At 36.0% G+C, this 15,520-nt stretch overlaps 1 protein-coding gene across 1 annotated transcript in view; it reads left to right on the top strand.

Annotated features, from left to right (window-relative positions):
- LOC124530912 overlaps positions 1-15,520 on the top strand; it is a 45,269-nt gene that overhangs the window by 15,441 nt on the left and 14,308 nt on the right. Inside the window, exons 17-27 of the mRNA XM_047105280.1 lie at positions 330-447; positions 1,001-1,117; positions 1,781-1,912; positions 3,161-3,239; positions 3,948-4,078; positions 4,664-4,821; positions 5,153-5,335; positions 6,024-6,181; positions 6,522-6,645; positions 7,215-7,345; positions 8,014-8,160. Of these exons, the coding sequence (XP_046961236.1) occupies positions 330-447; positions 1,001-1,117; positions 1,781-1,912; positions 3,161-3,239; positions 3,948-4,078; positions 4,664-4,821; positions 5,153-5,335; positions 6,024-6,181; positions 6,522-6,645; positions 7,215-7,345; positions 8,014-8,160 (1,478 nt within the window). The remainder of the gene's footprint in view (positions 1-329; positions 448-1,000; positions 1,118-1,780; positions 1,913-3,160; positions 3,240-3,947; positions 4,079-4,663; positions 4,822-5,152; positions 5,336-6,023; positions 6,182-6,521; positions 6,646-7,214; positions 7,346-8,013; positions 8,161-15,520) is intronic.

The following is a 15,520-nucleotide window of genomic DNA, read 5'->3' as shown; positions in this document are numbered from 1 at the left end:
AACTTTGGTAGTAAAATTAAAGTGGATTCAGTAGTCTAGTGTGAAAGTAACTCTGTCTGTCTGTTGCTCTTTCACGACCAAACCAATGAATCGAATTTGACAAATTTTGGTGTGAAGGAAACTTGAACTTCAATAAAGGACATAATCTACCCATTTGCCTAACATCATCCTATCATAAACAACGCGAGATATATTGGCCAACTACTGTTAATAGTGTATCGTACACTACTAACAGTATCGCTGAGCAAATCTGTTAACCAAGCTTATTCGTTCTTCGGAATGGATTATAATGTATAAGATGATTTATTATATATATTTTATAATACCAGGGAAGATTACGAGTCATGTATAGAAAACGTAGCAAGTTTTTTGATAAAGAACGAGGTGGATCCCATTATCAGTCAGCGGTTTATTGAATATTTACAGCTCCGATGGTATACGGATAAGGTTACGAAAATACTTTAATATTTATACAAATACTTTTTTTTAATTATGATATGATAACATCATAATTAAGTAAAATACAAAGATATGTCTATTCTGTAATAGAGAAATACATGCCAAATTCAGAAGTAGCTAAACAAAATATAGTTGTTAAATGACGTTTAAAAAGTGCTTGCAAAAGCCTACTTAAAAAAAGGCGTTCTACTCAAAGGTACGAAGCGTTGCCTCATTTGTCATGCTCACAATCAAGGTATGGAATGTTCTTTTATCTTTCATAATGCATCTGTATTTCTTGAGCATTACAATTTGGGCATTTTCAAGACATATTTTGAACAAGCGCGTTTCATCTTAGATTGCTATACTTACCATTGAGTGTGACTGTGACACATAAATATGTCCAGCGTAAAAAAGTGAGACTAGATGCTTAAAATATCAATAGCTACGATATAGGTACTTATTTTGTTATTAAATATCTAGACTGGATTAAAAATAAATCTGTCAGTGTTTAATAAATGTTTTCAACAACGTTGTTGTAATGTATAATGTACAATTGTAGGCTTATTCAATAACGAATCAACAAAGCTCGATATTTTACGATTTACCGGCGCACGTGTATCAGGACATCGTTACGAGACAGAGGAGCAAGTACATTCTCTGCATACCATTCATGAAGGTGAATATTACGTCATCAGCAGCCCATATACGTCCACTGTTGGACATTTACCTCTCCAAATGCACGCCACTGTGAACTTTCATCGGCTACTCGCATCCAGCTCCTGCCAGCTGTCTTGTATATTATATATAATTAATGCGAAATAATTTGGTGTTTTTTGTTATTTTTTTGTAACTGTTTTCCTCCTAAATTTTGTCAATATCATGAAAACGGTCATTAAAGCGAAGCAAAGATTATCTACATATTATAAAATGGCTGAAGCTGTAGCTTTAACCGCGAGAAATTTTCACACAAGTTTCTTACCCCGTTGCGCAAAATCCATTAGCGGCTATATGTATAATATATACAACTTATAAGGATTGGTTCCTCCCAAAAAGGATTTCAAATTTGTAAGTGTTGTAGTTGCTAAGATTTCATGATTGAGCAGTGAGTGATTTGTCACTGTTATATGGGTATACAGATTATAGTGCACAAGCACAGATCCACTCTTTATGACTTTACTGTCATAGTCCCAAAAGTATTTCGATACGACCAGAGAGAAATAGGTATATGAACAAGATATGCCTATAATTTTAAGTACAAAATTGTCCAATACTTATAGGAGCTTATTATGATTGATTTTTTCGGTACTTGCCCAACTAAAACATGAATGTCAATAATTAGTTGATTAATAAAGAAGATCTGAAGAATATATCTTCAAAGGCGAAATTGTTCTGCACATCTCCAAACGAGATTCTATTGAACACCGGTGACATGGTCAACGAGATGTACGTTGTTAAGCGGGGAATATGCGAGGTTAGTAATGAAATAAATAAATAGCTATTTGTTGCCCGTGGCTTCGCTCGATATCAGCCGTTTGTTTGTGTGTTAGGCAAAAAAGTAGCCTAAGTCCATCCTTGGAGTTCAAATTTGCTTCATACCAAAATTTCATCAAATGTGGTTTGTTAGTTAAACAGACAGACAGCCAGAGTTACTTTCACATTTATAATATAATTATATATTGTAATATTTTAGTAAGATTAAGAGCAATACGTTTATTATAATATTGTAATAATTACAGGGCATAGAGCCCAAATTGACAATATACAGTGAATAGAACACTGAATTTTGTAGATTTGAATCTAGACGAGTGCAATTGAGTTTTCTGCTAGGTACCACCCACTCATCAGTTATTCTACCACCAAACAACAGTACTCAGTATTGTTGTGTTCCGGTTTGAAGGGTGAGTAAGCCAGTGTAATTACAGGCACAAGGGACATAATATCTTAGTTCCCAAGGTTAGTGGCGCATAGACGATTTAAGGAATAGTTAATATTCCTTACAGCTTAATTGTCTATGGGTAATGGTGATTACTTACCATCAGGTGGCCCATATGCTCGTCCGCCAATTTAAACCATAAAATAAAATAAAAAATAAATATATAAAATTCTTTTGTTTAGTTTGGGCTTACTCGTATAATTCATCTTACGCTCAGCCCTGAATAAAAACATGTGGTATTTGCAGCATTTATATCCGCACAAATGGCGCCGAACCATCAGACATTCCACTGTCTTCAGAATAAAGACACACACACACACACACACACACACTTTACTTTTTTTTTTACTTTTTTGTAATTCTTAGCTTGTTTCATCTTATAACTTTTAATTAAAGTATGAGTGGGTTAAGGAAGAGCGACTTCTTCTGGCACGGGAGCTCACGGCACTCAAAAGAGGAAGTCAACCTTTGAGATTTTATTGTACTGTCTTGGTTATTAATGAAATAATCATTTATTTATTATTTATTTATTAAAGACAGTGGAATGTTGACAAATTATGTCTGTCATATTTTGTGGTAAAATACCTATGCAAATCAAGAATGTACATTAAGTGTTATGTTTTTCCAAATTTATCTAATATTATTGACAAAATAATGTAACTCGCGAATTTCTTTCGCCGGTTCATCTCAGGTTAGGGTATTTTCTATGAGTAAGGGAATTTTATTTTCAATTTTTGAATAAACAATCAAATCAAATCAAATTACTATTCATATTTCTGTATGCAGGTCATTAGTCCGGATACCAAAGAAGTGGTCGGTGAAATAAATTGCCGGAGTCATTTTGGAGTTTTCGTTTGTCTTTTACGTGAGTGGCGATTCGTACACTATTACATTATTACAGAAGAGGCATTAATTACACTCATTAAAAATACCCCTTAGTAATTAAGACATTGGTAGGTAATATTCCTATTTACCACTTATATTAAGCTTATCACTTAGTTTGGGCTAAGAGTGGGTAAGGATCGATCCTGCGACTTTTACATCGCTAGGCGGCCCGTAAACCATTAGGCTATTGATGCTTCTTACTATACATACTTTAATATGCCTAATCCAAACATCTGTACATATTTTTTGCAAAGCGGTAGTTTTAAAGATATAGAATTGGTCCGTTCGCATGAGTTTTCATTTATTATTTATTTTACTGTCCCACGTATGCCTGAGATCAAAATGTGACTACGTACAATTTTATGCACTAGGATCATAACATCTTAGATCCTAAGGTTTTAGCGCTGTGCCTCTTTTAGAATTGATTTGTTTTTGTAATTCTATAGGAGGAAATAGTCCAGTCAATTTTTTACTGTATATAATTAAAGAACTCAGTCAATAGAGCGACTGATTAACTAAATACGGCTACTTTCTCTATTGGGTGATGGGAAAGCTCCATGAAATCAAATAACCCTTACAAATTAATAATTGGTTTTTGTCAAGCGTTATTTTTCAGCTGTCCTCTGTATTGAAATTAATTTTACAAACTTGGAAGTTTTTAAATTATACAATTGAAATGAATCGCCAGGGCTGCCAGCATATTATACAATACGTGCAGTGACATACGTCGAAGTATTTTCAATATCAAGAAAACATTTATTGAATGTGATCGGTATACCGCAAATAAATGATGCTATACAGTTCATCAAGGACCAGCCTGTGAGGTTCTATATGTCTATCTGATTTTTATATAATTAATTACAGTATAGTTAATAATAAAAATTGAGAGCTAAGATGCCTCAGTAGTTAGAACGATTGCATCTGAACCGATGATTGCAGATTCAAACCCAAACAAGCACCGCTGAGTTTTCATGTGCTTAATTTGTGTTTATTCAAGTCGTGTTCGGTGGTAAAGAAAAAAATTGTGACGAATATGATCCAAAGCTTCTCCTTAAAGTCTCCATCTGCAGGAGACCTTAGGTTAGAGGCTGTAACTGAGTTATATAACGACCTCCGTGGTCGAGTAGTGTACATCGGTTTTCATGGGTACGCCGCTCTGAGGTCCCGGGTTCGATTCCCGGTCGAGTCGATGTAGAAACAGTTGATTAGTTTACAATGTTCTCTTGGGTCTGGGTGTTTGTGGTTCCGTTGTTCCTTTTGATTTTCCATAAAATAAGTGCTTTAGCTGCTTAGATTGGGATCAGAGTAATGTATGGGATGTTGTCCAATGTTTTTTTTAAATTTATTTATATTTTTTTTTGTAGAAAATATTTTTGGAATTATTACTAAAATTGATCTCTTTAGCTATATCCGCGTGTACAAATACGTCGAGAATCATTCATGACTTACACGATACCAGAACCGGCGCCTAGTTTTGAAAAATTCCGTGAGCCGCGAAAGTTTGAACAGGATAATGCTTTTCTTCAACCGTTTTATCGATTGGGATTACTTTCATTTTTGAGGTAACTACTATACTATACTCTATTAAAAATGGCGTTTATGTATTTCGTCATTTGTTTTTAATTACATATATGAGAAGCAAAGATCAAATATTGTCTTAAATTTTCGCGATTATTACACATTTAAATAAAACTAATTATAACGAGTCTACCCGTGACCACGAACACTGCAAAGTGCTCGAAACGTCGGGATGTTTAAAAATAATTAATATACGCGATTCATCCGTTATAATTAGTTTTATTTAAAAGATCAAATATACCTCAACATTTGCCGGCATGGTTATTGTAGTCAGTCCTAATACGGTATGAAATTTTATAATAATTTTGGTCGAAGGTACATTTTCCCTCGCTTCACCATCCGGCCGGATAGTCGCTACGTGGTCCATCACGAATGGTTTCGTGGATGCTGCGCGATCCTCTCCGCTATGGTGTATCCTGGATATACGTACCTGGTTATACAATGGCCCTGGCTTTACTTCATTGCTACGATGCTTGATTTTTCTGCGTATTTTGATATGTGAGTTTTGGTTCTAGCTTTTTTTTACACTTATTTGGAGTTCCATTAATTTATTACTGATTCATGTGCTTAATTTGTCTTTATAATTCATCTCGTGCTCGGCGGTGAAGGAAAACATCGTGAGGAAACCTGCATGTGACAAATTTGATAGAAATTCTGCCACATGTGCATTCCACCAACCCGCATTGGAACAGCGTGGTGGAATATGTTCCAAAACCTTCTCCTCAAAGGGAGGGGAGGCCTTTAGCCCAGCAGTGGGAATTTGCAGGCTGTTGTTGTTGTAATTTATTACTTATTTTATTTCATTGGAACAGCGTGGTAGATTATGATCCAAACCTTCTGCTCAAAGGGAGAGGAAGCAAAATCCCAGCAGTGGGAAATTTACATGCTGTTGTTGTTGTTTATTGAAAAACAAAAATAACGTGAAAAAAGTGAGTCGGTGTTATTAAAAGCACATTGCATTGAATGACAATTTGGTTCTGACACTCCTAAAACGATACACAAAAATATCTCTTGAACAATTAGGTGAAAGGGAGGCAGATAGACCAGAAACCGGCATAATTAAACCACTTTACCAAACCAGTATAATTATAGTAAAATTGGAATCCCATTTTTCAAGATTGCTCAAGATTCGACAACTTGAGAATATTTTAGTATAAAAAATTAATACAAGCTTACTATTTCACAGATTACAACGAATGTTGATTGGTTACTACAACGACAGGGGAATTCTGGTGTATCACCCCGCAAGCACCGCAGCCCACTATCTGAAAGGGGCTTTTCTGACGGATCTCTTTGGATGTTTACCGTTAGAGCGACTAGAAACGTCTTGGAAGGAATCTTTTCGTAATTATACTTCATATTCTAATTACTTATCATTTCGAACTTGCGTCTTCTTAGTTAATAAGTTTTAAAATTCTGTGAAGGCATACATATATAAAATGCATTAAAGTCGATGAAAACTTGGTATCTTACGTATATTATTATCTGATCTCCTATTTTTGAGATATTTATGTATTTCAAGACTAAATGGTGTAGTTGCAGGTCCAAAGTAATATTATATATACGTACCTTACTAATATACTTTAAATCCAAATTATTAATACTTTGTTGCAGTATGTTCTTTGTATTTTGAAGAAAGTTTTTTTTTAAGAATTTCTCATTTTATTTTTTAAATTTATTTTAGAGGATAAGTACAGAGAAGCACCAGCGAAGCAGTTTCTTATGTTAAATCGAGTTCTGCAATTGTACAGGATGCCAAGTGCCTTGCTCGGTCTGAATGGTCTCATCCGACGAGATCTTTTGCTCGTGTAAGAATTTTACTTGTTAAAATTATATATTCATTAACAACTTGTATATCAACTCTTAATTGATACGGTCTCATTTTATGTTCAACAAATACACATATTTTCTTACGATGTTTTTATTTGACAAACGAAATTGCAATGAACTTTGCCCAAAGATATATTTATATTTATATATTCAAAGAATACTAATACGGTGTCAAGCATGGGAACAAATATTTTTTACCTTATAATTACACTTCACTGGCATTAAGCTCACTGTCAAATGACAATCAGAAAGCACCGTGTGCTTTTATGTTAAAAACGGTAATGAATAGTCATTGTTGTGGTTTTGAACTTTTGACTGAGTCAGTGTAACAGGCACAAGGGCCATAACGGTTGGGTTAGGATAGGTTAGTCTCGAAAAGAGAGCGCATTGGCGATGTAAAGAATGTTATTTTATTCTGAATCAGTAATGTCAATGATTGGTCGGAATCAATCACAATCAGGTGGTACCTATTTAATAAAAATAACAGTAAGATCAGTAATGTGTACTAAGTATTTTTAATTATTATTTTTCATGGATTTGATTCCAGTATTAAAGCTATCCCGTTGTTCTTGGCATTACTGAATGTATTGACTTGTTTTATGGTATACTGCTCTGCGAACATATTCTACACCATCGAAAGTAGTTCTTGGTTTATCGTGCCTCACGATGATAAAGGCGGTTCTTGGATACAGATTTTTAATTCTACGTGTAAGTATATATTTTAGAGAAAATATAAATGCATATATTTATTCCTGGCTTCAATTTTCTCTAGTATGAACTATGCATTATATTATACATATTAATCCTCTGTATAATATTACTTTTGAGTTCTTGATCAGTTGCTGTTTAACCTATTCATCAAAAAAATATTATTATTACTGTAGAGTTTCTCGGCATAGAGTCTCATCTATCATAACCTTCTAGCGAACTGTAAAGTATTATATATACTAAGATAATGAGATTTAGACGCTTTACTGTTTTTACTAATGTGTAAATTTTCTGAAACTCCTTTTGAATCACTGTGTTCATTTGTGAAAACTTCATTAAAATCATTTGCCATGTTTTAAAACTACTAATCGTACAGATGGCCGAAAATGACTTCAATGCAATGTTAAGATAAAACTTTTTTCCTGCTGTCCCTGTTTGAGTACTTTAACTTTTTCTGTGTGTGTACGCATGTTGACCCAAAAAAGGTATAGAATAAACAAAAGCACATAACAAAATATTTTTATAGCTATTATATTGCTATATATTGCGTCTTTTCATATTTAAAACGTACTTATTTATTCAGTAGAATAAAACATTTTAACAAATTTACACTGACCCATCCAATCGTTTTGTGTTAGTTCGTTTCAATCTGACTGAATCGCCTTGGAATCTTCACCTGGGTTCCTATTTTTGGATCGTCTACGAAACCACTACGACAGGATACAGTAGCTTTAAGCCGTCGAACTTCAATATTATGCGAGTGCTAATTACGGGTATGACTATGGGTGAGTTACATAAATTTATTTATTTATTTAACCCATTAACAAATTAGCTTAGTGCTAATATTTACAATAAATACATATATTAATTATGTTACATAGAAAATGTAACTCTTAAGTTATAAAAATATAATGTGATTTAAATAAAGCTCTGAAGGTATTAATTTCGGGATATTTAGCATGTTTTTTATTTTTGTTCGGTGGAGCTCGATATTTCGACATTATCTACGAATGTCTTGTTCACGAGACTGAAGTTTGCGGGTAGATGTTGATAATGTTAGAAGTGCCCATATCGGATTACCTCCTTTCTCGTACGTTTCCTGCGTAATAAAAATAACCATGTTAATTTAAAATCTTATATTAAATAAAACAATTCTAATCAACTCAAGTTCGATGAATATTACCCTCCGTACAAGGTGAACTGTATGACGGTAGAAGCACATTTCTCGATCGCGAGATAGCTGCATAGTGTGAGATCACTCCCAAAGAAACACCACAATCTACTTATTAAGTTTATTAGACTTTACACTGCACTCATTTACATATACTATTCGTTCAAATATTATAGCAGTACTACAATATAAATTATACAATTATATCAATATATCTCGACATACAATTATATCAATATATCTCGACTATAATTATATCAATATATGTCGACTAGACTTTCGTCTTTTCAAGTTCGCGCCAGAATGCCCCACCGCCAACCAGCCAAGAAGAATGTCACTTTTTCCCGCCGTAAAACTCTGCTCCCGATTGGCTCATATTCCTGACATCACGTTGTCATCAGCCAATCGTCGAGCAGCCCGCCAAATATTTTACGTATTAAGTGTTGCTATACTAGAAATTAGTTTTTATAAACAAGCCTTTTTTTAAAAACATAAATCAAAAATTAAAAGACCTAACAATCGTCCGTCCTGACACCGTGTGCGGCCCTGCACACGGCTCCAGGTGGAAACCTAACAATCGGATTCTTGGCCAGTTGTTTGAACTTTTTACAATAATAAAAAACTCTGAAAATGTACTAGTAACAAATTATAACAAATGTCTTTAATATAGAATTATTACATACTATTCGCAATCAACTAATAAACTTGTTATAAATTTAATAAAACAGTAAAATTGAGTTACAACGATTATACATATATCAAATACATATTTATAATGAAATCTTTTGCTATTTTTTTCGAAACTAACCCAAACGATCGATTAATTGGGTTGTTACGTCATGGGTAAGTTTACGACCGATCGACTTATGTCACAAAACTAACCAGACAGTTAAATGATCGATTATCTTTACTAACTGAAAAAGTCATTGATTTAACAACTTATCAATTGATATCAATTACATTGAGCATAGTTAACAAAATACATTTTAAGAATAATATTAAATATTTAATCAATTCATTACATTATATTCGACTTCTGCATATATGTAACGAAACCTCTTAAATAGTTTATCGAAATGAACCCAAACGATCGATTAATTGGGTCATACAACAGAGTAAGTTTACGACCGATCGATTTATGTCGTAAACAAACTAGATCCCTGAACGATCGATTAATCAGGGTGCCCTAACCTCCTGAACGATCGATTAATCAGGATGCCTAGCGACGCCCGCACGAGCCGATCGATTTATGCTCGTGGAGCAGCCGTAGGTCTTTCTCTAACATTCGTAGTATGCGAACTGCGAACCGATCGATTCTCGCATGCTGGCTCTGTAACAACGAAAAATATTCTGTACATAACAAATCCTTAATTTGGCATACAATAAGATGTTAGTAAACTAGTTCGAAATATTGTCAGTATTAATTTCGTTGTTAAAATAGCTATCAACTTCGTCGTTCTCATCGACCTCTAGAGCAGCCACATGAATCCATGGCTTCATGCGATCTGCAGCAACGGTCGTTGGGCGTCTGTTTTTGGTATACCCTAAGCCCGGTATGGCTGCTACAACATAACGGTCACTGCCTAATACCTTACTAACGCGATATGGACCCATAAAAGAGGGCATGAGTTTCTTGCTTTGTCCATCGTTATTAAAACATGTCTGTTTTATTTTTACTAGGTCACCTTCATGATAGGTACGCGCCGGTTTTCGATTACTATCATACCTATCCTTCTGTTTAACCTGCTCCCTATCTATTCTAGCTTTAACTTCTTCGCGTATGACATCTAAATCTTCGTTATTACTACTATTAGCATTACTTGTGGCGTCATTAAGCATAGGGTTAAATTCGCTGTTCATAGAGGTTCCGAACATTACTTCTGATGGTTTCCTTCCTATTGTTTTTTGAATAGTGTTATTGAGTCCCCATTGAATTTTACCTAAGTTTTTATCCCATTCTTTTTCACCATGCTTAATACTAAATGCCTTCAGAGAATCTAATATTGTTCTATTGTACCGTTCTACCTGACCGTTTGATCTGGGGCTAGCTACTGCATTTAGAACATGTTTTATCCCCCTATCTAGACAAAAACGCTTGAATGAATGTGACGTAAAACAACTACCGCGATCACTTATGAGACGGTCAGGATTCCTGAAAGTGCTGAAGATATCCTCCAGAACCCTAACTACGTTTTGGGTGTTAGTGTTTCTAACGGGTTTGAGAAAGCAAAACTTGGTAAAACCGTCCACAATAACTAACAGGTAAGTAAAACCTCTATTAGACTTCACAAAGGGTCCAAGGTGGTCCACATACAAACTATGAAATGGTATTTCTACTTTGGCAATGGGGTGCAGTAAACCCTCCCTAGTAGCACAGTTGTTTTTTGCATATGCACACTCAATGCAAGCTCCCACATATTTCTTGACGAACCTGGACATCTTTGGGAACCAATAATTATTTTTAATTCTCTCTAAAGTTTTAAACCCCAAAGTGTCCAATATCGTCATGATTAAGCTTACATATTTGCCACCTTGCACCTTTTGGAACTACCCATCTAATACTATCCTGATCCCCATTCAAGTAACGAAATAATCGATTATTTTTAATGATATAATTCTCCTTAATGTATCGCAGGCCCTTTTCGTCTAGATCGCTATTTAATATGTCTATTATTCTGCATAGCTCCGAGTCACCTAGTTGGAGTGTATAAAGCCAATCATCGCTACTAATGGACAATATCATTGGAAACTGAACCTCGAGATTTTCCGATGGTTCTACAGGATTTCGAGACAAAGCGTCTACATGGTTCATTTTAGTACCAGCCCTATATTCAACTGTACAGTTAAATTCTTGTAGCGTCAACCACCACCGTGCTATTCTTGGGATTAGATCCCGCTTTGAGAACGTGGAACGCAAGGCGCTGCAATCTGTAACAATTTTGAATTCTTTCCCTAACAGATAAACTCTAAATTTACGAAGAGAACAAACTACTGCAAGGGTTTCTAACTCGTAAGAGTGGAAGTTCTTCTCTTCGGGAGAAGTCTGCCGACTATAGTATGCAACAGGGTGGAAATTCGCGCAGCCTTGCGTTCGCTGTAGAAGAATACCACCGATCCCTAGCCTACTAGCATCGGTGTGTAATTCCGATTCCGCGGCAGGGTCATATATCGCTAGAACCGGTCTACTAGCTAATATTTCTTTTAGCCTCTCAAACGCTTGTTCTTGATCTTCGTTCCATACCCAGGACGTGTCTTTCTTAAGTAATTTGCTAAGAGGAGACGAGATCTGCGCAAAATTTTCTATAAATTTACGAAAGTAGCTGGCAAGTCCTAGAAATTGCCGGACGTTGTGTATATTTTCAGGTTTTGGAAAATTAATAACACTACGTATTTTCTTTTCACCGGGCCTGATACCATGTGCACTAATTTCATTACCTAAATAGTGTACCTTGTCTTTCAAGAACTCGCATTTTGCCAAATTTAGGGTAAGTCTCGCCTTCTCTAACATTTGTAAAACTTCTTCCAATCGTTCTAAACACTGATTAACGTCTTTACCGAAAATGAGGATGTCATCAATGTACGCTGTTGCTTTAGTAAAACGAGCTGAACCTAGTATTGTATTCATCATACGTTGGAATACGGCAGGTGCATTAGCTAGCCCGAACGGCATACGATTGTACTCGTATTGGCCGTCCGGTGTAACGAATGAGGTCAAATGCTTACTCTGTTCCGAAATCGGCACCTGATAATAGCCAGAGGCTAGGTCGAGGGTGATGAAACAAGATTGCCCAGCGAGACGTGCTATCTCATCTTCAATAAGAGGCATAGGATATCTCTCTTTAACCGTCACCGAATTAAGCATGCGATAATCAACACATAACCTCGAAGAACCGTCTTTTTTCCGCACGAGCAGAATAGGACTGGCATAGTCGGAAACAGATTCTCGTATCACTCCAGCATCTAGCATATCGCCAACCATAGAACGTACCTTCTCCCGCTCGTGGTGCGACAATCTGTATGGACGATAAACGACTGGACGCTGACTATTAAGTTCTATGCTCATTTCGGTGACATTGGTACAACCCAGCTCCTTTAAGGAATATGCAAAACAATGTTGATATTTCTTAAGTATTTTTACGAGATCTCGCCTTACATCTTCAGAGATTTCTTCACCCACGCGCACCTGACTTTCGTCAAACTCCTGCTCAATTTCTACAACAGTCTCATTGACGACCCTATTTACAACATCTACTCTTTCACCGCGGCAAAAAACGTGCTTAGGCGATATACGGTAAAAATCAGAACAAGGCACGACCATTACGACAATATAACCATCTATTGAACTATGAATGCCACATTGATACTTGTGTTTTCATTGTTCATAAAATCAATTCGCATAGCCTTCTGCACCGTACCATTACCACTAGTTGTTTTATCATCTAACCTACTTAAACATTTTTCCGCAACGTGACCTATCTTATTGCAACGTGTGCACCTTAGCAGTGGTTTAGGGCAGTGCAAGAAACTATGGCCCCTTTCCTTACAATTGTAGCATCCGGCTGCATACCGATCTGGTCTAGCCATTTGCCTAGAGTTCGTCGAGTTAGAACCCTGAGAACTATGAAAATTCCTACTCCTAGCATGAAATCTGTCCGGACCGGATTGATTGTAATCCCTATTACTAATTAAATACTGTAAAATCTGATCAGGATGTGTACAACGTAATGCTAAAGCTCCCGATTTGAGTGTCTTATCTGTAATGCCATGTATTATACATTCTACTGCGCGAGTACCGACTATATCACATTGATTAACTAGACTTAATTTCTCGTAGTAATACACTTCTATGGATTCGTTGTATCTACTCTTTCTCTTGATCATGTCTTCCAAGGTCTGGCCATAGTTCTGTTCGCACGGAAATGCACTTAACAATTTTGCTTGCCATTCTTGCCACGTATATAAGATAGTATTTAAACTTTCGTACCACGTTTTGGCCAGACCTTGCAATTTCTGCATAGCAAAATGAATGGTGGTTCTTTCATCCCAACTGTAAACCGAAGCGCACTCATTAACCTTTTTTAACCATACGTCCATCCGCTGACTTTTAGTCGATGGATCAAAATCCGGCAATATATTTTTATGATCAATTTTCTGCAATTGTTGTGATGCGCTTTGGTTCACAGGTGGTAATGCTAGACCATCCCTCAAATTCTTAATAATATCGAACAAATCTTTTTTTGAAAAAGTCGGGCTACGTGACCTTTCTGTCCGTTGGGCGTGGTCGCGCTGCAACTGCTCGCGCTCCACACGATGCTCTGCACGTAGCTCTGCGTCCCGGCGCCGTCCCGCGGCGGAGGAGCGGCAACGGCTGTCGTCTCGTAGCTCCGTGTGATGCGAAGCGCGATCGACGTCAGCGGCGACTCGCATACGGCTGCGCTCCCGTCTTACTTCATCCTCCAGTATGCGAAGACGCTCCCGGCTCAGTTCCATGTCCAGCTCTGGCCGATGACGATCTTCTGACAGCCTTTGACTTCGACTCCGCGCGGCAGAGTGAGGCTCCCTGCGACATGGAGTTTCTAGCCTTCTAACCGGCGTTTCTGACATGGTCTGAAATCTTACAACAGTAGGGTTTTAGATATACAAAAACATAACAGCGGTAACCCTGGAAAAACAACAAAACATAAATAATTCCAAACCGGCGTCGGTAGAACGTAAATGAGTTAAAACTTGCAAAAATAATTATTTGAAATGCTGGGATTGTTCATTTTATTTCAATACTATAAGCAAACGTAACGTCTTCAAATTGAAATAAAAGTTAACTTTATTAATAGTAGTCTCAATAAAGCATAAATGCTATGTTATCTGTTTTAATAAGCATGAGATAATCAAGCTAGTCATAGGGAATCTAGATAGACGGCCTCGAAAGCCCTAGAAAATCCCTTTACCAGCCATCAATACACCATCTTCCCTAATAAGCAAAATCTCTAATATCTAGGTTATGCAAACAAGGTAACGGAATTACTATACTGGCCTAAGAGAATCTAGATAAACGGCCTCGAAAGCCCTAGAAAGCTCCATATCCCAGCCATAGTAACCATACGAAACAGTCTTTATAACCGCAATAACAACTGGGCGTGTTACTTACGTTTTGGTTGCAGAATCCCACTTCTGAAATGTGAGATCACTCCCAAAGAAACACCACAATCTACTTATTAAGTTTATTAGACTTTACACTGCACTCATTTACATATACTATTCGTTCAAATATTATAGCAGTACTACAATATAAATTATACAATTATATCAATATATCTCGACATACAATTATATCAATATATCTCGACTATAATTATATCAATATATGTCGACTAGACTTTCGTCTTTTCAAGTTCGCGCCAGAATGCCCCACCGCCAACCAGCCAAGAAGAATGTCACTTTTTCCCGCCGTAAAACTCTGCTCCCGATTGGCTCATATTCCTGACATCACGTTGTCATCAGCCAATCGTCGAGCAGCCCGCCAAATATTTTACGTATTAAGTGTTGCTATACTAGAAATTAGTTTTTATAAACAAGCCTTTTTTTAAAAACATAAATCAAAAATTAAAAGACCTAACAATAGTATAAGCAAAAGTTACATGCTACTTCCATAAATTTTTTTGTATAATATTATGTATTATCTTGCCACTATTGGCACCTCATATCTATACTCCAGCCAAATTCGATGTGGAATGTTTAATAACAAAGCGTTGCTTAGCAACCAACGTCAGGCAGATCCTCAAAACATTTTTAGAAATATGTACAACAATTAATTTTGATGTTAATAAAAATTAAATTTGATGATTAATAATAAAATATTTAAGACAAAGGACTAAGCGCATTTAATAACTATTTTATTTAATTTAATACTTATGATCATCTGGAATAATGTAGATCTCAAAAATAATACCTCCAATTTTAAAATGATATCAGAAATT

Source organism: Vanessa cardui, chromosome 7, assembly GCF_905220365.1.
Source record: "Vanessa cardui chromosome 7, ilVanCard2.1, whole genome shotgun sequence".
NCBI classification, from domain to species: Eukaryota; Metazoa; Arthropoda; class Insecta; order Lepidoptera; family Nymphalidae; genus Vanessa; species Vanessa cardui.
Note: the sequence above shows the minus strand (reverse complement) of the source record. Positions and strands in the feature narration are given on the sequence as shown.